Source organism: Leuciscus leuciscus, assembly GCF_965113295.1.
Source record: "Leuciscus leuciscus genome assembly, chromosome: 4".
NCBI classification, from domain to species: Eukaryota; Metazoa; Chordata; class Actinopteri; order Cypriniformes; family Leuciscidae; genus Leuciscus; species Leuciscus leuciscus.
The window spans coordinates 2,901,340-2,924,675 of NC_138728.1; the positions used below are offsets into that span (position 1 = coordinate 2,901,340).

The 23,336-nt window shown below is 38.2% G+C and overlaps 2 protein-coding genes across 3 annotated transcripts in view; both read right to left on the reverse strand.

Moving 5' to 3' along the window:
• Positions 1 to 17: 17 nt before the first annotated feature.
• On the reverse strand, positions 18 to 18,300 carry znf800b (zinc finger protein 800b). The gene is made up of 6 exons (XM_082166809.1): positions 17,739 to 18,300; positions 11,465 to 11,594; positions 7,082 to 7,177; positions 6,809 to 6,952; positions 3,915 to 5,091; positions 18 to 850 (listed from the first exon to the last, which is right to left on the reverse strand). Coding segments are annotated over exons 2-6 (1,524 nt in total). The 5' UTR covers positions 11,571 to 11,594; positions 17,739 to 18,300; the 3' UTR covers positions 18 to 849.
• Positions 18,301 to 19,043: 743 nt separating this feature from the next.
• The window catches only part of atxn7l1 (ataxin 7-like 1), a 34,921-nt gene continuing 30,628 nt past the window's right edge, over positions 19,044 to 23,336 (reverse strand). For both annotated transcript variants that reach the window (XM_082166787.1, XM_082166786.1), the window contains exon 11: positions 19,044 to 22,947. In XM_082166787.1, the coding sequence (XP_082022913.1) occupies positions 22,930 to 22,947 (18 nt within the window). In that variant the 3' untranslated portion in view covers positions 19,044 to 22,929. The remainder of the gene's footprint in view (positions 22,948 to 23,336) is intronic.

The window sequence follows — 23,336 nt, forward strand, 5'->3', positions numbered from 1 at the left end:
AGAATAAAAAAATCCGTCAAGTCTCCGGAAGATTAAACAAAGAATCTACAGATGTGCACAGTGAATGCATCCGAAGACCTGTTCACATATTATAATTTTTTCAAATGTGAACAGACAAATGAAGAGCGTAAAATAACATAAGAAGAATCTAAAACTGATATCAGACGAATTAATGAGAGAACTGCAGGAGGACACAACTAAACACATCTCACAGAAAGTGCTTCACCTGCAGTTCACACAAGCACAACTGCTCGTCTTCCCCAGAGCGTGCGTGTGTGTGTGTGTGTGTGTGTGTGTTCAAGCACAAAACATCCCGTTCCCTTAATATAACTGAGGCGGAGTCCGAGTTCATGCCGTTCCAGTGGTCTTCAGTGTCCAGTGATGGAGAAGAGACACATCCAGACCTCATCACTGAATACCAATGAGCCTGATGGGAGTCGATCGCCAGCGTTCAGCGGCCCAGTTCAACAAGAGCATGTGTGTCTTGAAGCTCCGCCTGAGGCCGATTCTCTACAACTGGACCCTGGAACAATCGTCTGGCCGTTTTCGGACGGATATGTCTAATCTTACTGATGTCAGCAGGGGAATAGAAAGCATATATATATATATTTCCTCTTACATTCGAGAGTGGTAAACAGATACCAGAGCACAGCTGAGAATACTGTACCGTTACATTCACCAATATGTGTGTGTGGGACGACGGGAAAGCCCAAACACACATTTCCGAGGGTTTCTTATACTGTTTAAAGTCTTGTTTTGTACAGGACTGGGCTTTTCTTTGTCACTTCCACTGTCCAGTGTTGTCTTTACACCGTCACTGCCAGAAGTCCAGGTCGCTGTCAGAAAATATCTAATAAAGAGAGACAAAAAGGAGGAAAGTTAGAGAGAGACACCAAAACAGAACGATAGAAAGTTATCATGATGTCTCAGAAATGTACAATGGTAAAACCAGATTTGTATGGGCATGTACTATAGTAATATCGTGAAATTTGAAGTGTCTTGGGGTTCCTTGTAAGTTACATCATGGTCAGTTAAACGACACTTTAAAATATTTTTATTATTATTATTTAGTAATATTTTATCATTATTATTATTATTATATATAGTAGCCGAAATACTAAATATTAAATTATATAAGTCCATAACTATTTTGTCTGAATACATTTTTTTTTTTTTTATACAAGTTTATAAATTCTAGAAGTGAATTTAGGCATCATAACACTATAATGTACAGAATAAAAAAAACATTTATCATATTCATTTTGAGATTTTCGAAAGATTATACTTAGTGTTATTTAATTATTGTTCCTTTCCCCTTTTCTAATACTCACTTTAAGTTAATCTAAATATAAGAGAGGGACAATCAAAATGAAATATTGAACAATACTGATTAATTAAATAATGTAATGTAATGTAATGTAATATAATATAATAATAAGTGTTGGTGTAATGCATTACTAAATAGTTAATTACTGTAATTGATTTTCTCTTGAAAAGTAAAGTAATGGATTACTCTTCATTTTCCAGTAATTTAATTCTAGTTACTTCTGATGTAATTGCATTAAATATTGTATAGACTAGAACAATTCTATATAAAACACATTTAATTGACAGTTTCATCTCTATCCTTGTATTGTTCAACTGGTCGAGGTTGATATGGGATTTAGAAAGTAATAATTAAAGAAATACTTTTTAGAGCGAGTAATTGGTACAGTAACTTTTTGAAGATTTAATTAGTAGTTAGTAATTAATTACTTTTTATAGTAACTTACCAAACACTGAATTTAATATTAATAAAAAAAAAAAAAAAAAAAAAATATATATATATATATATATAAATATAATAAAATATAATATAATATTGCACTAAAGGCTAAATGCTTCAGTAACTAGTTTATTGCTTAAGTAACCAGTTTATTAAGTAATTAGTTTATCGTTTAAGTAACTATAGTTTATTGCGTAAGTAACTAGTTTATTGCTTAAGTAACTATAGTTTATTGCTTAAGTAACTAGTTTATTGCTTAAGTAACTGTAGTTTATTGCTTAAGTAACTATAGTTTATTGCTTAAGTAACTGTAGTTTATTGCTTAAGTAACTAGTTTATTGTTTAAGTAACCAGTTTATTGCTCAAGTAACCAGTTAATCGCTTAAGTAACTAGTTTATTGCTTAAGTAACTAGTCTATTGCTTAAGTAACTAGTCTATTGCTTAAGTAACTATAGTTTATTGCTTAAGTAACTAGTTTATTGCTTAAGTAACTAGTCTATTGCTTAAGTAACTAGTCTATTGCTTAAGTAACTATAGTTTATTGCTTAAGTAACTAGTTTATTGCTTAAGTAACTAGTCTATTGCTTAAGTAACTAGTCTATTGCTTAAGTAACTATAGTTTATTGCTTAAGTAACTAGTTTATTGCTTAAGTAACTGTAGTTTATTGCGTAAGTAACTAGTTTATTGCTTAAGTAACTATAGTTTATTGCTTAAGTAACTAGTTTATTGCTTAAGTAACTGTAGTTTATTGCGTAAGTAACTCTGCCACATGTGGACTGGGAGCAGCTGGTAATCCAGCCTTCATGTGTTTTCCTGTTAGATGTAACTTACTGCAACCCAGAGACAAACACCAGGACTGAGACCCAAAGGAACAAGTGAAATGCTAACTGTCAGAGTGACATATGGACTTCCACCACGGGGAGAAAATGGAGCATTAACGGGGAGAAAAGCAAGTCAAGAATGGTCATGGATACCCAAGGCAACTCCGTCACCCTTATTTGATGATCAGAGAGCTTCTCTTGTCTCTCGGGTCCTGTGACAGAGCGTTGAGATTAATACGAGCCCTGTTTCCAAGGACACGGGTGAGTTATCTTAATTGCTTCTTAAAGAAGCCCCCCTCACGGCTCTTTAAACCTCGAGGTGAGACCGGGCCGGCCTGATTTCCGGGGCCTTGCAGTGGCATCCATGCTTCATTCTCCCGTGCTGGAAGTCCACCCTGGGAGTTCTCTTATTCATTAGCAGCAAGGCTGCAGTAACAATCCGCCAATCAAAGCACAATTCCTCTCTCCACACACACCACTACAACACACACCGTCTCCTTCACCATTGAAGTTCAGAGGCAGAACGAACAAATGCTAGCACAGGACACAACTACACACACACTAGTGAGCTTCATAACTAGACAACTCCTGATTTTGCATCCGGATTGAGCCTAAATGTTGGCAGCATATTACTACTACCTTCTGAGATGTTTTGGCCAAATTCAAGGGTAGAATTGCATGCATTTTTGTCAAGTATGCACTTGCAAAATGCAATGCAATTAAGTGATCTGCCTTTTGAGATGTTCTGGCCAAATTTGAAAGCAGAATTGCACGCATTTTTTGTCAAGAATGCCGTTTCAAAATCCATTGCGATGAGGTGATCGGCCTTCTTAGATGCTTTGGCCAAATTCAAAGGTATGAACTTCAAAAGGTATGAAATTCAAAGGCATGAACTTCTAATCAAGTATGCAATTGCAGAATGCATTGCGATGAAGTGGTCAGCCTTCTTAGATCTTTTAGCCAAATTTGAAATGCATGTATTTTTTTACAAGAATGCAATGAGGTGATTAGGCCAATCAGCTCATTGCATTCTTGTCAAAAAATGCATGCAATTCTGCTTTCAAATTTGGCTAAAGATGTTTGACTCTGAGATGTTTTAGCCAAATTCAAAGGTGAAATTGCATGCTTTTTATTTATTTATTTTTGGTCAAGAATGTAATTTTAGAAACCATTGCAAGAGCTATGTAAAAAAAAAAAAATAATTAAATACAAAGTTGCTGCACAAAGCAACAAGAAATACTTGTATTTTATTCAATAACTTAAAGTATTGTGAAATATAACCTGCTGTTTGTGTAGACATGTTGACTCTTTAGGAGATACACTCACCAAAGCATGACCTTCGATCTTGTTCTGATCCCTGCGCTCCTTGCTGTGGTTTTGAGATGGCTTCTCTTGTGCAGCCCTAGATACCGTGCCTTTTTAAAGCTCTGTCCACAGATGTTGCAAACGTGCAGAGATTTCTTATTCACACTCCCTTTGGGGCTACCGGCCTTCACTTTTTTGCTATTGGTTCCTTTCCCAGTCTTCAAGGTCTTGCGCATTACTCCAGGTGCTTTCAGGTTCCTGCGTGTCGGATATGGTGAAGTGTGGTTGTGTTGGACTTTCACTTCATCTTGACCTTGATCTTTCGCGTCTTCTTTGTTCAACACGACCTCCGCCGGCTTCTTGACGGCGTAGCTCTCCAGCGACGACGAGATCCGGCAGATGTAGGAGGACTTCTTCTTGTGGAAGTCCGAGAGGTGGCGAAGCACGTCTCTTTTGCGGCGCGTCTTGTAACGGCAGAGCGGACAGCTGTAAAACTTCACGAAGAAGTCGGTGCCGTTGTCCGTGTGGAGCTCGATGTGTTTCTCCAGGTTTTGCACGGAGCTGAATGAACGCTTGCAGAGCTTGCAGAAGCGCGACTTGAAGTCGAAGCCCACGGAGAATTCGGCTTTGGATGGCACCTTGTCCTCTTTAGGGCTCTTCTGGCTCTGGGAGTTACAGGAGGAGCCGGGACTGTCTGGAGCTTTCCCGTTGACCATTTTCTTGGATTCGGACGTGGGATCAGTAGAGTTGGTTGAGGAGCCGGAGGATATAATCTTGTGAACAGTTTGCAGGTGTCTCTTAAGGTGACCTCGAACCCTGTATGTCCTATTGCAGAGGAGGCATCTGCAGGAGTCCGAGTCTTCTTCCATTGGCTCATCCTGATGCTCCATGTTTTCCTCTGCATCTTCCTCTCCTTTGTCCATGTTCTCTCTTTCATCTTCGTCATCAATGCAGTTCTTCTCCACTTCGTCTAACCGGACCTGGCCGTCGGAGGGGTCGTGTCTCCAGCTCTCTGTGGTCTTGTGGTTGGGACTCTGGGATGAAGGTGGGAGGTCGTCTTCTTTCGACAGGTACTGGTACATGGCATTCTGGTTGCTGGCAATCGGCTCAAATTTCAGAACGTATTCCTCTTTATCCGAGCAGGAATAGATGGCTTCAATAAGTTCTTTCATGCTTTTTTTGTCATCTCCAGAGGGGTCTAGAAGACAAACCGGAACTAGATGTTAGTTAACGGGATCATATCATGGAAAACACTTTTTTGATATTAACCCTTTAAAACCGGATGTGTCGTCGACGACACAGCCAACCAAGCTGTATTCATGTCACTGTAACTCTTCAACCGTTTGCACTATCAAAATAATTCAAATAGTTCCTGAAAGTAGACATCATGCGCTTTTCACCAATATACGGCTTATTACGGCAATGTCATGCTTTCCGTCTGCAAATGACAGCAGCGCGGGATAGAAGGATTTGAACAGAGAGATACGAGAGCGGCAGGTTAGAGTGTTTTGGATTGCATAAAATAATAAAAGAAACGAACAAATACATGGCGAAAGAAGTGTTAAACAGCAGAAGAGGGGACTGGGATGATTTTTAATGAGATTTGGGAGGCGGATGGCCGTTACTCTCTCACGTATCTAAGCATGTGGTGCGTGCATGTGTGTGTGTGTGTGTGTGCCTATGAATGCGTGCATTTGTATGTGTGCGTGTATGAAAAAAAAGTGTCCTGAATGAAAACTGTGCAACCCAATGTCACAAAAAAGACTTGTATATATGTATTATAGTTCATTTTTTCAACTTTAAAGTGTTAGTTTCTTTCGTTCATGATTTTTTCAGTTTTTTTCCTAAATAAAAATCAGTAAATTTATTCTCGTTTTTTTTATTTTTGCCTATTTAAATTCTATTTACAAACTCACCACACACAATAATGGTCAATAACTGTAATTTGTTGAAAGCTTATCTTTTTCTGAAAAAGATCACACCTTGCACATGAAGATAGCACATTGTTTTAGAATTTTACAGTCAAAAAAATCTAATTATGTGAAAAACACCCTATTTTAGCTTCAGGTTCTAAAGGGTTAAAGAGCACCATTTAGAAATACTATAACACTAGATTCCTCAAGCCATTTCAAACTAATCTGCAAAAATGAGTTCAGACATCAAATTCAGTTATAACATCACAACCAGGGTAAGTAATTAACTTTTCTATTAAATTGTAATTGATTTTCAGGGGCATTTAAAAAAAAATTTTTGTAAGATAAGATAACATTATTAAACGTATTAGAGTTGTCTTTTATGTCAAATTCTTATTTTTATTCAGCTGATTCAATTAATCAGAACATGATGTAACCAATAAAAACTAACAACATCAACAAACGCAACAGAAGCTGATGTTTACTGAGGCTATATTCTGTTCAAAGGCGGAATAATTGCATAATGTTATGAGATTAGTGTCATTTTAAAATGCCTACTTTTTCAAAATAATTAGAAAACAGGAACTAAACGTAATGCCTTTTCATTAATTTTCACTTTTTCTTTAATCACGACGGTAGCTATCAATTTAGATTAATTGTGTAATAAATTTTTGTTCAGTTTGATGACCCTTATCACAACCATAACAGGATCAACGGGATACAGTAATGCATCTTGACACACCCTGATTAATGGCGGTGTAAAATGTGTTAGTAAATGCATAGTTAAAACAATCAAATTTGCATATAGAAGTCTTTCTTAAAAGTACAGTAGCACAAACACTAAATAAGATGTTGCACAATTAGATGCTGGAAAGTAAACAGAACGGGCAGAATCAATGTCACCAAAACATAATTACGTTTTATTTCCATAAGCCAATGAAAAAATATCACGGCAAACTCAACGCTGGTCTTTTGGAATTGAAAAGGCGATGTTATACTAACCATCAGGTTCAGGCATTCGAGTGAAACAATAGATTTCCTTGTGCTTGATCAGATTGGGAAGGCCACGGAAGAGACTGCGGCAGAGTTTGCACTCAAAGATTGTGTCCACCTCTTTCAGGAGAATGTGTTTGAGCTGTGCAGTGCCTGCAAATAACCACAAGAGGGCAGTGATAGGAGTCAGTGAGATTCTCCACATACTGTACATTTCATTATAATGGATTGTTCTACTATGATTATAAAGAGATGAAATAGAGGTGAGGTAACACACAGCACCTGTGCGGAAACATTCAATGATCTGATGGATGCCAGATTTGGATGTGAGCAGCTGTGTTTGTAGCAGAGCCGGATCTCCAGGTTCTGTGGAATAAACTGCAACAGAAAAACAGAGTATTCTTACACTGTGTCCTAACCAGACGCGGCGATGCGATAAGATTCCAGCGACAAATAATTTGTCTGTCCACACCATCGCTACTGCGCAGACTCAAGTTCCAAGATGTCAGCGCCATATCGGGACACTGGCGGCACCAATGGAAGAGAGCGAAGGGGCGTCGTCCATCTTTTTTTACAGTCTATGCTTGATACCTTTGGCGTCTACACTACAAAAGCAATGCGTTTTCGACTACCTCTGGAAGTGGTCAAAAGTAGACAAGCTCAAAAAGTTTTAGACCCCCGTTTACACCTGTATTTAGCGTCGTCCACTTGTGATTTGATCATGCTGACCAAAAACACATCTTAATACCCAGGGCCGGTTTCACAAAGATAGACTTTGACTATGGCTTAGATATAGTAGATAGTCAGACTTCAGATAGACATCTAAATCAGACCGTTGCACAAAGCACTTAAGACTCTGACTATCTTAAGTAGGACTACACTGCAATGCATTCTGGGTAAAATAAGACACTTTTCAAAACAAAAAAACATGGCGGATCGAGTAAGTGCATTCAACCGCTCAGTGCAGTTTACCCCAGCGGAAAATATGTGTTTGTTGGAGGAGTATAACAGTTACAAGGACATTTTACTTGGGGAATTTAGCGGAGAATGTAGTAACAAGAAGAAATGTTTAAATTATGAGCCATTTTCCCTTTTCTTTTGGCTGTTTGTAATGCAACTGATCGTTACTGCTGGTTGCCAAGGTAACAGAGTCTTAGACCTAAGTTAGCCTGGGGTGTCTAATTTTTTTGGTCTAAATTAAGTCAGTCTTTATTTTTGTTAAACAGTCTAACTTGCATTAGCCTAGTCTATGAGCACATTATAGACTCGTCTAACACTATAGACCGGTCTAAAATAGCTTTGTGAAACCGGCCCCTGGTGTGAACAGGGAAAAGAAAGGAAAGTGTGATGCAAATGAAAGACATCCTTCCTTTGCATCACAGAAAACATCCAGTGAATCAAGTGCCTCGGTTATAATACTGCCTCTCTCTCTTATTAACACTTATGACAGTCTGTCAGGCTGAATCTCTTTAAATAATTCTCCCCAGACAAACTCATTATTCAGAAATTATGATCTGAAGTCTAGTTTGCTGAGCGTATGCCAGTATGTTTTGGATGGCAGATCTCACTGATATGAATCATATCCATTCAGAGGTTCAGCTTGTGCTTCCTAAATGAGACTTTATTAAAGTTTGCATTATTGATGGCGGCTGCCTGCGACTGTCTAGATGAGTATTTTTGCGAAAGCGTCTGGCTCTGAAACAAAAGCCTTGATTTAACACGCATTTTTTCCACTGGATAAATCGGATCATATCTCTTACGTTTGCCATAGTTTCAAGGTTGTGATTAATGAAGCGCTAGTTTGTGGAGAACATTACAGAAAATACTTGTATTAGTGGAGTTTGCAAATAACACTAGTATTATTATTGCTCAAACTTAAAGGAGTGGTATTATAGCCTTTTCACAAGATGTAAAATAAGTCTTTATTGTCCACAGAGTGTGTATGTGAAGTTTTAGCTCAAAATACCCCACACATATTAAAATTGTCACTTTTTGAGGGTGAGCAAAAACGCACCGTTTTGTGTGTTCCTTTAAATGCAAATGAGCTGCTGCTCCCGGCACAGAGTGCGGAGCTATAAGAGCTCGTGTCCTTTTACCTCACACAGACACACACTGAAAATTTCAGAAACTTTTAGCCTTTTATGTTCAAACCAAAGTCAGAAAGATGGAGAGACTCAAGAAGAAGTGACAACATGTAGAAGCAACAGGACATTTCTAAATGTTTAGTTGATGATTTATGTAGCTTATGTGTAGTTATCTTCTAGTCATTGATTAGCATATATTCTGTCCAAGCGGCAACCTCCCTGTCTCTCTCTTGAAACCAACACGGAAGTGAATTAAACGGCAATTCATCCACTGGCCACTAGAGACCGGCTGCAAAAGTGAGTCAAATCTTTATCTCCCCCATGTTGAAATGCCCAACTTTACAGCAGAAAAAAACATGTTTACAGCCTGGACCAAAAAGTGGCTTTGGTCTATACAGCTAATTTTGCGCTTCATGACGACTGTGAGGGGGGTGAATTGTTTTATAACTCATCCGTTTAAATTATATTAAGCCTTAAATTTCTGCATAATTAAGGGTGTGTCCACTTTTGAGTGACAGGTGGATTCCCACTGCTGTGGTCATTAGTCATCAGTAGCCGTTTGTCTGCTGTCTGTTAGCTGTCACGTTACCTCAGCTCATTGTCTGACTGTAAAAATAAATACATTTGGGAGTGATGCGCTGCCAAGATGGCGACGGTCGGCCACGCCCACTTTAGGCTTCAAAAACGGTCTTCAGAAACCTACGGGTGACGTCACGGACACTACGTCCATACTTTTTTTTACAGTCTATGATTCTGTCTTGATAATCTATAAATCGTGTTCCGGGGGCGGAGTTTATGTAAATTCTAGGGTTTGTGATGTCACTAACCCTGTCGTGTAGTTCTTACTAGCCGTTTGTTGTAGTCCTTAAAAAACTATTTCTTTAAAAGCAAATATCTCCCTTTGCTTTGAACTTTGAGCGTTGTAACTTTGCAGATGTTGTTTATGCTCAAACAGCAACATTACACACTAACTAAAGTTAGAAAAGTGAAATCATAAATCAACCACCCATTTAAGGTTGTATTATCGTGGTGGCGAGTTTAACAAACAAAACCCCCATTTTCTTCAAAATCTAGAAATCTACAAATTATCTAAAACGCCTCTTAAAGAGCATTGTCCGTCACTAGAGCTATATGGGAACAGATACACAGTGGGAGACAATAACTCTTCACTACATGAGGAGGTGGAAAATCAATCGTGTGTAAAATACGGGGCATGAACACAGCTGTGGATAAAGCGACCAAATCAGCCAGAGATTGATGATGGGGATGTTGGGGAGTGTATGGCTGGAACCCAGCGGTGTGTTTAGAGAGGTCCTCAGAGACTCGCCTTATATTGCAGGTGTTTTATGTCTGTGTGACGGATTTTCCTGGAGGAATGGCCGGAAATCTGCCAATATAAGGACCGCTAAGGTGAGGAGGTGGCCGTCTACAATCTGCACTTCAACACCGCTGACTGATGCTTTTGGTTTGATGGCCAGTTTCCACCAGACCGTTCAGTCTGTACATTAGAGCCAGGGTCCAAGTTTAGCACTTGTCAAATGGTGGGTGAAAGACAAACTGGTTTTGGCTGGTAAATAACACTTGATTGAGTCACTAGTTGCCTGAAAGTAGTACATGACAGGGTTGTTATTGTTATAACTGCAAGTAAAACTATTAAAATTGGTTTTCGGTGACTGAAATTAAGCAGAAATAAAAGAATATATTAATATTAGATGATATTAGTTTTGTTGGGCAACTGATAAAGCTAAATAAATAAATAACTATGTTAAAGTTGAAGTACTAAAATTGATAAAATACTAAAATACTGGGATAAAAATAAACTAAAGCAAAATGAAAGAATAAAATTTTTTTTTTTTTTTTTTTTACAAAAGCATATCATATAAATTACTAAAACTTTAAAATTAATAATATAAAAATAAATGCTAATTCAAAATAAACAAAACTAATAGAAATGACAATAACATAAACATTACTAAAGCTTAAATTATAATGAAAACGGAAAATATAAAAGCTAATTCAAAATATGAAGTATCAAATGACAAATAAAAAGATTATACTAAAAGTTTTAAATTATTCAAAAATCCGAAAATATAAAAGCTAATTTAAAATATAATTTACTATTAGTAGAAAAAGAATGTAAACAGGAAGTAAAACTGCTATATCCTACAACTTAAGCCCCTCCCCTGAGCCCGCCCCCATGCACACATCATCACATGGGCGTGGCCTCTTGACCTCCCACTATAACACGGGCAATCAATGTTACCATTTCACCCTGTGTGTGTGTGTGTGTGTGTGTGTGTGTGAGAGATGGGGCGGGACCTCACCTCTGTAAGGGTCACAGACTCTAGTGGCCCCTACTGAGTGAAGGACAATAGCAGGCACTGGAGGAATGTGCTGTAATCCTCTAATGGGGAAGGATCAGAGCGGACGGGCCACTATTAAAATGCATCTACTCTCATCTCGGATTATGTCCAGTCATGTGGACAGGTCAGAATGGATCCCATTGGTCAAGTTAAAATAAGGGTCATAGATGACATTTGCATGTATTATTAATTTAAGATCCAAAAAGTTAAAAGTTTACCTAGCGTCTTGCTCGCATGGTCAGGCCCGGGCACAGCGGCCTCACCCGTGATGTCATCCGTCTGACAAGACTTCTCATTGGCTGGGGTCGAGCGGGTTTCCTCCATCTCTAAACCGCTTCAGATGTGCCTCTGTGGAGATGGAGAGAACAGCAGAGCAATGACCAGCGACTCCAAAGAAGAGATGTACTGACAAACACCTCGAAATCCAGCTGACAAGACAATAAAGGACAGCGATCAGAGACACGTTTTTTAAAGTAGGCTTTTTTGCACACACACACACACACACACACACACACACACACACACACACACACACACACACACACACACACACACACACACACACACACACACACACACACACACACACAGTCTGGTTTGCTATATTTGTGGGGACTCTCCATAGACGTAATGGTTTTTATACTGTACAAACTGTAAATTCTGTCCCCTTACACTCACCCGACCACTACCCATCACACACACACACACACACTCACCCGACCACTACCCATCACACACACACACACACTCACCCGACCACTACCCATCACACACACACTCACCCGACCACTACCCATCACACACACACACACACACACACTCACCCGACCACTACCCATCACACACACACACACACACACTCACCCGACCACTACCCATCACACACACATACACACACACACTCACTCGACCCCTACCCATCACACACACACACACACTCACTCGACCACTACCCATCACACACACATACACACACTCACTCGACCCCTACCCATCACACACACATACACACACACACTCACTCGACCCCTACCCATCACACACACACACACACACACACACACACACACACACACACTCACTCGACCACTACCCATCACACACACACACACACACACACACTCACCCGACCCATCACACACGCTCGCTCGCTCACTCACACACACTCACTCGACCACTACCCATCACACACACACACACACACTCACTCGACCCCTACCCATCACACACACACACACACTCACTCGACCACTACCCATCACACACACACACACACACACACACACACACACACACACACACACACACACACACACACACACACACACACACACTCACCCGACCCATCACACACGCTCGCTCGCTCGCTCACTCACACACACACACACACCCGACCCTTACCCCTACCCATCACACACACACACACACACTCACCCGACCACTACACTTACCCATCACACACACACACACTCACCGACCCCTACACTTACCCATCACACACACACACACTCACCGACCCCTACACCTACCCATCACACACACACACTCACCCAACCCCTACACTTACCCATCACACACACACACACTCGCCTGACCCCTACTCCTCACACACGCTCACTCACCCGACCCCTACACCTACCCATCACACACACACACACACACACACACACACACTCACCCGACCCCTACACCTACCCATCACACACACTCACCCGACCACTACACCTACCCATCACACACACACACACTCACCCGACCCCTACACCTACCCATCACACACACATACACACACACACTCACTCGACCCCTACCCATCACACACACACACACACACACACACACTCACTCGACCACTACCCATCACACACACACACACACACACACACACTCACCCGACCCATCACACACGCTCGCTCGCTCGCTCACTCACACACACTCACTCGACCACTACCCATCACACACACACACACACACTCACTCGACCCCTACCCATCACACACACACACACACTCACTCGACCACTACCCATCACACACACACACACACACACACACACACACACACACACACACACACACACACACACTCACCCGACCCATCACACACGCTCGCTCGCTCGCTCACTCACACACACACACACACCCGACCCTTACCCCTACCCATCACACACACACACACACACTCACCCGACCACTACACTTACCCATCACACACACACACACTCACCGACCCCTACACTTACCCATCACACACACACACACTCACCGACCCCTACACCTACCCATCACACACACACACTCACCCAACCCCTACACTTACCCATCACACACACACACACTCGCCTGACCCCTACTCCTCACACACGCTCACTCACCCGACCCCTACACCTACCCATCACACACACACACACACACACACACACACACTCACCCGACCCCTACACCTACCCATCACACACACTCACCCGACCACTACACCTACCCATCACACACACACACACTCACCCGACCCCTACACCTACCCATCACACACACACACACACACACTCACCCGACCACTACACCTACCCATCACACACACACACACTCACCCGACCCCTACACCTACCCATCACACACACACACACACACACTCACCCGACCCCTACACCTACCCATCACACACACTCACCCGACCACTACACCTACCCATCACACACACACACACACACACACTCACCCGACCCCTACACCTACCCATCACACACACACACACACACACACTCACCCGACCCCTACCCATCACACACACACACACACACACACACACACACACACACACACTCACCCGACCACTACACCTACCCATCACACACACACTCACTCACACTCACACTCACTGATATATAAATGTAAAAACATATAAGCAAATGTTTTCATTTTATTGATTAGATTATATTTGTGAAAATATTATATACTTGTGTATTTTGCATGGTACATTTCGAAGGGGAACACTTGTGCTCGTTAGGAAGCCGGTTTGGATAACAGCACGTATGAAATCAATAAATGTCAGGTTTATGTAACTATAATTATTAAATTGCATGTATAATGATGAATGCATGTTTATTAAATGTAATTACGGTTTACCAGTCTATATGCAGTGCCCTTTATAATGCATGTTGTTTATAATGATTGCAACTATAATTTATGTTTGTTTCATTCCTGTTCTGAGTGGCAATACATTAAAGGATTTCTGGTAGGATGAGGGGAACTAAAATATCGGTAGTAGATGTAGATCCTACACAAACACACTCACTAACAGTAAACCCTCAGACTGAAGCCAGAGCCACCAAACACACTGACATTGAAATGTGGCAGAAATTGACAGTGAGTGTAATGTTATAAGATGAGTGCTTTTTAATGGCTAGATGATTTCAAACTACTTAAACTGATAAACCGCTGGTCTAATATAACTAGCTAAAGGGAAACAAACAAACAAAAGTCCCCACACATGTAAAAATAAGAAACAGAACTGGAATTTCTTTCAAATACATGAGGATGAATTTAAAGTGGAGTGTCTAATCTGTTCTTTTCCTCATTATGAAAGTGAATATTGATCATGATTTTCACGGCGATTTTCAGTTAATCAATTCCGGTCAGCTTCTCTATCAAAGCTGTGCAACACGAGAAGGCTTGGAATACAACAAACAAATCATACACACTACATTTATGATGTTTTGTGGTGCTCTTTTTGTCATTTCTGGAGCTCAAAAGCCACTTTCACTGTGTGTGTAAAAGAGCAGCAGGAACATTCTGCTAAACATCTACTTTTGTGTTCCACTGAAAACACGAACGTCATACAGGTTTGGTTTCTCTAAGTGTCGCCCTCTGCTGGAGTCTGGATGAAAAACAACAACAAATGCTCTCAGTCTTGACAAGAACTGTAGGTTGATACTTAAAAAGTAAATGAAAGCCACTTTTTAAACACAGATAGATAGATAGATAGATAGATAGATAGATAGATAGATAGATAGATAGATAGATAGATAGATAGATAGATAGATAGATAGATAGATAGATAGATAGATAGATAGATAGATAGATAGATAGATAGATAGATAGATAGATAGACTTATGATCATTGTATAACAAATTCACTTATCCTAAGAATCACACTTTTTCCTAAGAATAATAATTAAAAAAAATCATTTTGTATTTCAATGAAAATTCAATAACAAAGATCATACCAAACTTAGTACTTTATGAAACAACTGAAAATGTTTTAATAAAATCTAATATCAAATTTCACTGGCAGCTAACTTATCAATCGATTTCTGCATTAAACGTTGATGCTTAATTAAATGTTTTGATATATGTTTTTTAATAATAGGCCATTAACACAGTCCGTGTGTCGTCACATCCGGCTCCGATTAGCAGTGTAAAGAAATGTTCATCTTTCAATTATGATTAACCGTCACCCATAATTGTCTACAATATAACGCTATCCAATCATTGCACTCAAACATGGAGGATATGACTCGTTTAAGATGATCATAATCGTCTATGGGCTGGAAATATTCCTTTATTTAAACAACTTCAAACTGATGTAATTATTGATGATTGCATCGTAAAGTAAGTGCATGGAAAAAATTATTGTATACATTGCGAACATTATTGTATAATATAAGATGATTTCCCCAAACCTTTAATCCTCCCAAAATAGACTTTAGTCATATTTCATATTTTAAACTTTGTCTAATTCTAATGTTCTTTAATTTGATGTTGTTATGGTATTCTTTCAGTTCTGTAATAAAATAACTGTGATCAACTGTGAGGTATTGCGCATACACGTACGAAATATGCGTCTGAATACTATGACACCTTTTTCACAATAACCTACTCAATTAATGATTGTAAACTGAAGTTGGTGTCTTTAGAAGAGGTATCTGTTCTAAATGTAACATAAATATAACACAACAATACCGTACTATGGGTAACGCATTACAAGTAACATTAGTTATGTAATCAGATTACTTTTTCAAGTAACTAGTAATGCATTTACTACTTAATATCTGAGTTATGTTTTTAAATAAGTAACTCGAGTTACGTTGTTTTCCCATGTATTGACTGACAGCTCTCCTGTCCGCATGTTGAGAGGAATCGTGAGTAAAATGTGTGTGAACATGATGGTTATTGTAGATCTATATGAGAACAGGCATTTACTCTTCTCACTTGCACAAAAACAGATTCAGTATTCCTCAAAATAAACAAAAACAGTGAAACAAAGTCAGAATAATGCAAACCTGGAATAATTAAATGTTAAATAACACAAGTATGTATTTAATCTCACTTTATTAACCAGTGTCTTTGCTGCTGACCTTTCATGATACAATTTTACCAAACTAATAAGCAAAAATTACTTTAGATAAACATCACATTTGTGTTTCACTATTTGTGAAACTTTCCCCAACACTGGTCATTACATCTGCCATGTTCAGCCAAAATCTCCAGAAGACTGCCAGTCCGAAAAGTTGTTCTGCATTACTGTACTTAATATTATCTAATACTTATACTTAAGTATTATCTATCTTGGAGAGTGTACTGTACTTTAGTGCTATAGAAAATGTACACTTGGTATCTTGCATTTACAGGCAATACTCAAGTCAGAAAACAGCAGACAATCACTTTATGAACATCTGTCTTCTAATGTCAAACACCTATAAAATCAAGTTCTAGTGGGTTTAATGCGGTTTTCGTGTACCAGTTTCAGATAAACAACTGGTGAGACAACCCCACATACTAGGACATTCAGAAACTGTTGCTTTGCAAAAGCTTGTATTGCATTAAACTAAGTTCAAAATTACTAAGTAGAAACGTTTTGCATGTTTTTGGCCGGATACTTTGACTTCGGTTTGAGTACAAATGTTGTCACGCTATCCAAACGACCACTTCAACATATTTTATCAGTATTTTTAAAACCTCATCCACAATCTGAAACTACCAAAGTTCACACTGACGAGCCAGACACAAGGAAGAACCACGTACAACGCGTTTTTAAACCCACAAAGGACGATTTACGCATTTGAAAAAGCATAAAAACGTTATCAAACACGGAAAACAAACTTTCCAGCACATCAACATCCAGCCGCGCGGAACCGAACCTCAGGCACGCGCTGCGCTTTGCTCGTCATTGCGCGCGGCGCTGGAGAGCCTCGCGCCATTGCGCGCGCTCTCCGGACTCACACATGACAAATATCACAACAAAACGCAAACCGTGTTGCTAACAACAGTCATCCGCATCTAATAAACTAGTTACACCTTTTATAATCACGCGCGGAATCGAAACCGATCGTCTCTTCGCCATCCACAGGCTGAACAACAAAACCATGACGCCATTTTCTGCAAAACAACCGCGTTCGGGGAGGAAACGCGACGCTTTTGCGCGTTTAAAACGCACGTAAACCGCTTCATCAAAGGTCGCGAGGCTTAAAACGAAGCTTTTAGGTGTTCTTACCGATTTAATCCGCAGATTCCCGGAAGATACTTCGACTCTACGAGCTCTTGGATGATGTGTGACGCCTCCGCGCGCATGAATGCGAGTCTCCAGCACATGCACGTGCGCTGCTGAGCAAACACTGGAGATCTATCAGGGTCCGTGACCTAGTGCTTAAAGATCCGGGCTGGACCGAGGAGCTCGGGGGTTCGAGTCGTTATCACCAATCCACACATTTAGCTACAGCGTTTCATCAGGCTATCACACAAATGCCACTGCAAATAAACGGACTTAGAGCAGTTTAAAAGTTTAACCTTTCTAATAAAGAACATTTCGGCCAATACTGACATTTTAACTGTTTTAGAGGTCATTCTAATGGACTCAAAAAGTTTGTTTATAAATGTAAAAAAGTTCGTTATTTCCATATTTTTTTTAAAATATTACTTTTTTATTGTTTTAATAGCCTAGTATAAAAGTTATATTTAAGTTCATTATAAGTTATACATACTACAATAAAGTAATTTTTCTTATTAGTGTGGTTAATGAATCATTGAAGGTCAGCAGCAAAGATATTGCTTAATAAAGTGAATTAAATGCATAAAATATACTTTTTAAATTCAGTATATTTAATATATGCAGATTTGTGTAACATTGAGTTTGCGTTTTACTATTTTTGATCATTTTGAGGAATACTTAATGTGTTTTTGTGCAAGTGAGATGAGTAAATACATGTTCACATTTAGTCTAGAACCACAAATAATAGGCTATTCTTATTATATCTATACTAAGTAAATTACATAGTATTGATATAAGAATATAATATTAATATAGCTATAGGCCTATTATTATTATTTATTAGAGATAATAGATCAAATAAAAGAGTAATGATCAATATTTAGATTAATCAAATCCAAAATTGTATATGAATAGAATGTAAAAAATAAAAAAAATAAAAAATGAAGTGATTATAAGCTGGCAATGCCAAGTAAAAAGATAGATAGATAGATAGATAGATAGATAGATAGATAGATAGATAGATAGATAGATAGATAGATAGATACAGTAGATAGATACAGTAGATAGATACAGTAGATAGATAGATACAGTAGATAGATACAGTAGATAGATAGATACAGTAGATAGATAGATAGATAGATACAGTAGATAGATAGATGATAGATAGATAGATAGATAGATAGATAGATAGATAGATAGATAGATAGATAGATAGATAGATAGATAGATAGATAGATAGATAGATAGATAGATAGATAGATAACAGGGCTTTAAGCCCCTCAGACACTTGGATACAAATCAAGAACGCAGTGAAGCAGGTAAGAAAAATGTATTTCTGTAACAGCTGAAATGCAAAATATCATCAAACCCGAAAATACACATCTATATCATTGAGAACACATGGGCCAACAGGACACACACTGTATAAAGGACACGGGAATGAGAGAAATGCCTCTGATGAGTCCAGGTATAAAAATAAGGCCTTCGAAATCTTTACAATTGTTTCGGCTGGGAAGGTGTCGCTATAATACATCTATGAACATACGCAAGAGTAAAGGTGGAAATAACCTCAATAACAGGGCTGATTGTGCAGTGTTATGACAAACCACCTGTTTAGCAGTGACATTCACTCATAATGGCAAAGTAGTAGACTGCACACATGCAACAATATCACAAACTGATCCGATCAGACTGACTGTATGCAGATTATTACAGAATTAATTCATATTGCATCAGGCGTGTTGCTTTAGCTGGAAGCAAGCGGAGTGTCTTTCTCTTTCACAGAAAAAAACACACTGCGCGTTTTTGAGATAAATGTGTAACCGAGAAAGTAGCTTAAAATACAATAATTCTAATTAAACCATCAGACAGTTATAATCTATGGAAGCTTGTTTCCGCCACAGAATAATGAAAAAAAATAGTTTTTTCCTCGCAATTTCGAGTTTATATCTCACAATTCGGACTTTTTTTCAGAATTGCGTGACATAGCCTACTCACAATTGTGAGTTAAAGTTGCGAGATATAAACTATCGCAAGTTATAAAGTCTGAATTGCGAGTTATAAAGTCTGAATTGCGTGTTAATGTCAGAACTGAGAGTTATAAATTCAGAATTGCGAGTTATAAATTCAGAATTGCAAGATATAAAGTCAGAATTGTGAGATATAAACTTACAATTGCGAGTTATAATGTCAGAATTGCAAGTTAAAGTCAGAATTGCGAGTTATAAATTCAGAATTGCAAGATATAAAGTCAGAATTGTGAGTTAAAGTCGGGATTGCGAGATATAAAGTCAGAATTGCGAGATATAAACTCACAATTGCGAGTTATAAAGTCAGGATTGCGAGATATAAACTCACAATTGCAAGTTATAAAGTCAGAATTGAGAGTTAAAGTCAGAATTGCGAGATATAAAGTCAGAATTGTGAGATATAAACTTACAATTGCAAGTTATAAAGTCAGAATTGCGAGATATAAAGTCAGAATTGCGAGATATAAAGTCAGAATTGTGAGATATAAACTTACAATTGCGAGTTATAAAGTCAGAATTGCGAGTTAAAGTCAGGATTGCGAGTTATAAAGTCAGAATTGTGAGATATAAAGTCAGAATTGTGAATTATAAAGTCAGAATTGTGAGATAAAAATGTGTTTTATTCCGTGGTGGAAACAAGCTTCCATAGCAATCTCACTCAATTCATTGTAAAATCAGCCTAGTGAATGAAAATAAGATGAAAACAAAAATAAAACACAAAAAAAAAAAAACTAAAGTAAAATAAAAAAAATATTAAATATAAAAAAGATATATATAAATAAAAATAAAAATTGCACTGCTATGCCATGGTAACATTCATTAATTTCTACAAGAGGGACGTGTATATAATAATACTTCATACAGTTACAGCTCAACATTATTGATGAACTGTAGTACACAGTTTTTTTGTGGCACTATTGGACCAAAACAAAGAGCCATAAGATCAATAAGAGACAAAAGGGTTCAGATCAGAAACATTACAATTGCAATCGGACTCATTCAGTTTTACTTGAAAAAATATATTATTGTGTCAATAATTCTATAGAATATTCTCTAATGATTGATGTGCAATGGGAAAAGGCAAAACATGTAACGAACATCCTCTCATCCCAGGCCGTTTTCTCTCTTCGGCGTGGATGGACTGGAGAAACTCCACATGGAAGCACTTCTTCACCCATGAGAGACGGTGCTGAAGGGATCCGGTTGGTTTCTAGCTCTGGTTCGCATTGGCATCAAGGCAACACGGTAAAAATCCTACATGTTTGTTTTAGGGGCGGGGGTGGGGGGGGGGTCACAGCAAACAAGAAGCTGGCTTTCACAGAGCGTATCGTCTTTACACAGTCGAAACAACTATACATGATTCATATATCAATACTTCCATAAATAAACTGAGTACTCAAATCTTGAAGAAAAGTGCACAAAAAAAGGATCTTTACAGGAGTTCTGTCTCTTTGAATATTAATATTCTTATGCTAGCGATGAAGACCTTCTCAGAGATCAAGCTCAAATTGTAAATCATGATAAAAAGCTTTGGGAAACCTGTTTGGAAATAATCATAATTTTATGTTTGGTGAGGTCAGTGGCGCAGAAATTACTCACTTCACCTCTGATGTCAATATGAAATATATTCAGTGAGATTCAACCGTACTTATTTTTGTAAAAACATCGGTAATGATGTGGCGTAACATTTATTTTATTGCATCAGGTCAATGTACACAACTAATTGAAAAAATTTTTTTTGAAATAAAATAAGTCTCTTTTGCTCTTCAAGGCTGCATTTACTTGATCAAAAATACAGTAAATATTGTGAAATAATATTACAATTTAAAATAGATGTTTTCTACGTGAATATATAGTAAAGTGTAATTTATTCCTGTGATTAAAGCTGAATTTTCAGCATCATTACTCCAGTCTTCAGTGTCACATGATCCTTCAGAAATCATTCTAATATGCAGATTTGATGCTCAAGAAACATTTCTGGTTATTAAATCAGTGTTGAAAACAGCTTAGTATATTTGTGGAAACCTTGATACAGTTTTTCAGGATTCTGTGATAAATAGAAAGTATATAAATGTCACTTTTTGATCAATGTATTGCTAAATAAAGTAAATTGAGAAGGTCTTTGAGAAGGTCTTCATTTCCGGTGGTTAAACACTAAAAGGTCCACATATTGACCTCATGACATCTTTAGAAAAAATAAAATTGGCAACAGACTTCGGCCGACTGCCAATACTGGCTCACTGCAATGTACCTTTCCTCTAGAAAACTGTGGGTACATCATCATTTCAGTCAGTATTCCTTTAAAAAAAATCATCCGAGAGTGATTATTAAACGGGACGAGCGCAGAAACGATCGGCCCTTTCGTTTTTAGGTCTATAAAGATACATCTGACTGAGGAAGATCGAAACCACCTTGAACCTCTGAGAGATACTAACAATAAATACAACAAAAAAAAATATATAATAAAAGATATGTACACACATTTCCAACAATAGGGTCTCAATAATACTTAAAACTTTGAAAATGGCATAGAAATATACTTCTGCTCAACGTGTGAAGCACTAATCAGGTCAGTTAGAAAATTAATAAAGACGATAAATTATTATACAAAATTCATCACCGGTTAAAAGTTGCTTTACAACATGAGTACGACTCCTGACTTTTTTTTTTTTTAAATCCACAAAAACACATGTGTGTCAAAAAACAAATACTCAAAAACCTAAATTCATTCCAATTTAGAAAAATACAACTTGCCAAAAAACAAAAGAAAAAAAAAAGCGTCTGTAAAATATTCCCTTGGTAGTTTTTCCCCTCCTTTTGTGAAGTTCAGGCATGAAATTAAGTGCACTTTAGATTGACACGGTTGAGTCTGAAGGGGTTTCCCTCCATCCACATGAAAACCAAAATAAAACTCCGTATGTGTGTATCGCTGAATGTCTTGAAACTGGTTAAATCAAAAGAATCTGAATCCATGTGAAACTGAAGTTCGTGAATGTCGTCATTTCAAAAGGAGACGAGAGATTGACTTTATCTTGCGTAAAGTCTCCAACGACGGGTTTATTCCTAATGGTTGCGGAGTGGAAGAAGCCCTGTAGGGAACGCCGAGCGATCGGAGGGAGGCAGCGGTGGGATAAAGGCAGGAGCGGCGGCCCTCGGGAACCACAGCGTCAGTGAGGGACCTTGGGCTGCAGAAGAGGCTGGTGGTTAGTAGAGCTGGCACAATATATCACAATACAAAAATGCAACATGTATCGTGGATAGTGACAATATATATTGCGTATAGTTCACCCAAAATACACATTTCTGTGTGAGAAAAAATTCAAGTGTAATATAATTAATAATTAATAATAACAAATAGTATCAATCTTTTAATGAAAATAAATAAAACAAAATGTTGAATTTTTTATTTGATTTTATATATATATATATATTGTTTAGGCTAGAAAAGAAATGTATAGTAGACTAGACACATATGCAGTGAAAGATAAAAATTCCATGAAAAAAAAAATAAAAAATAAAAAATAAAAAAAATAAAAAAAAATGTATATATTTATATATATATATATATATATAA

What these genes read in the sequence shown, in the direction of transcription:
- znf800b (XM_082166809.1), bottom strand. Translation starts at nt 11,570, where the DNA reads ATGGAGGAAACCCGCTCGACCCCAGCCAATGAGAAGTCTTGTCAGACG. An exon ending in CATTGAATGTTTCCGCACAG is followed by an intron (nt 6,953 to 7,081) that starts GTGCTGTGTGTT and finishes GGTTATTTGCAG; the next exon opens with GCACTGCACAGCTCAAACAC. An exon ending in TCGAATGCCTGAACCTGATG is followed by an intron (nt 5,092 to 6,808) that starts GTTAGTATAACA and finishes TTTGTCTTCTAG; the next exon opens with ACCCCTCTGGAGATGACAAA.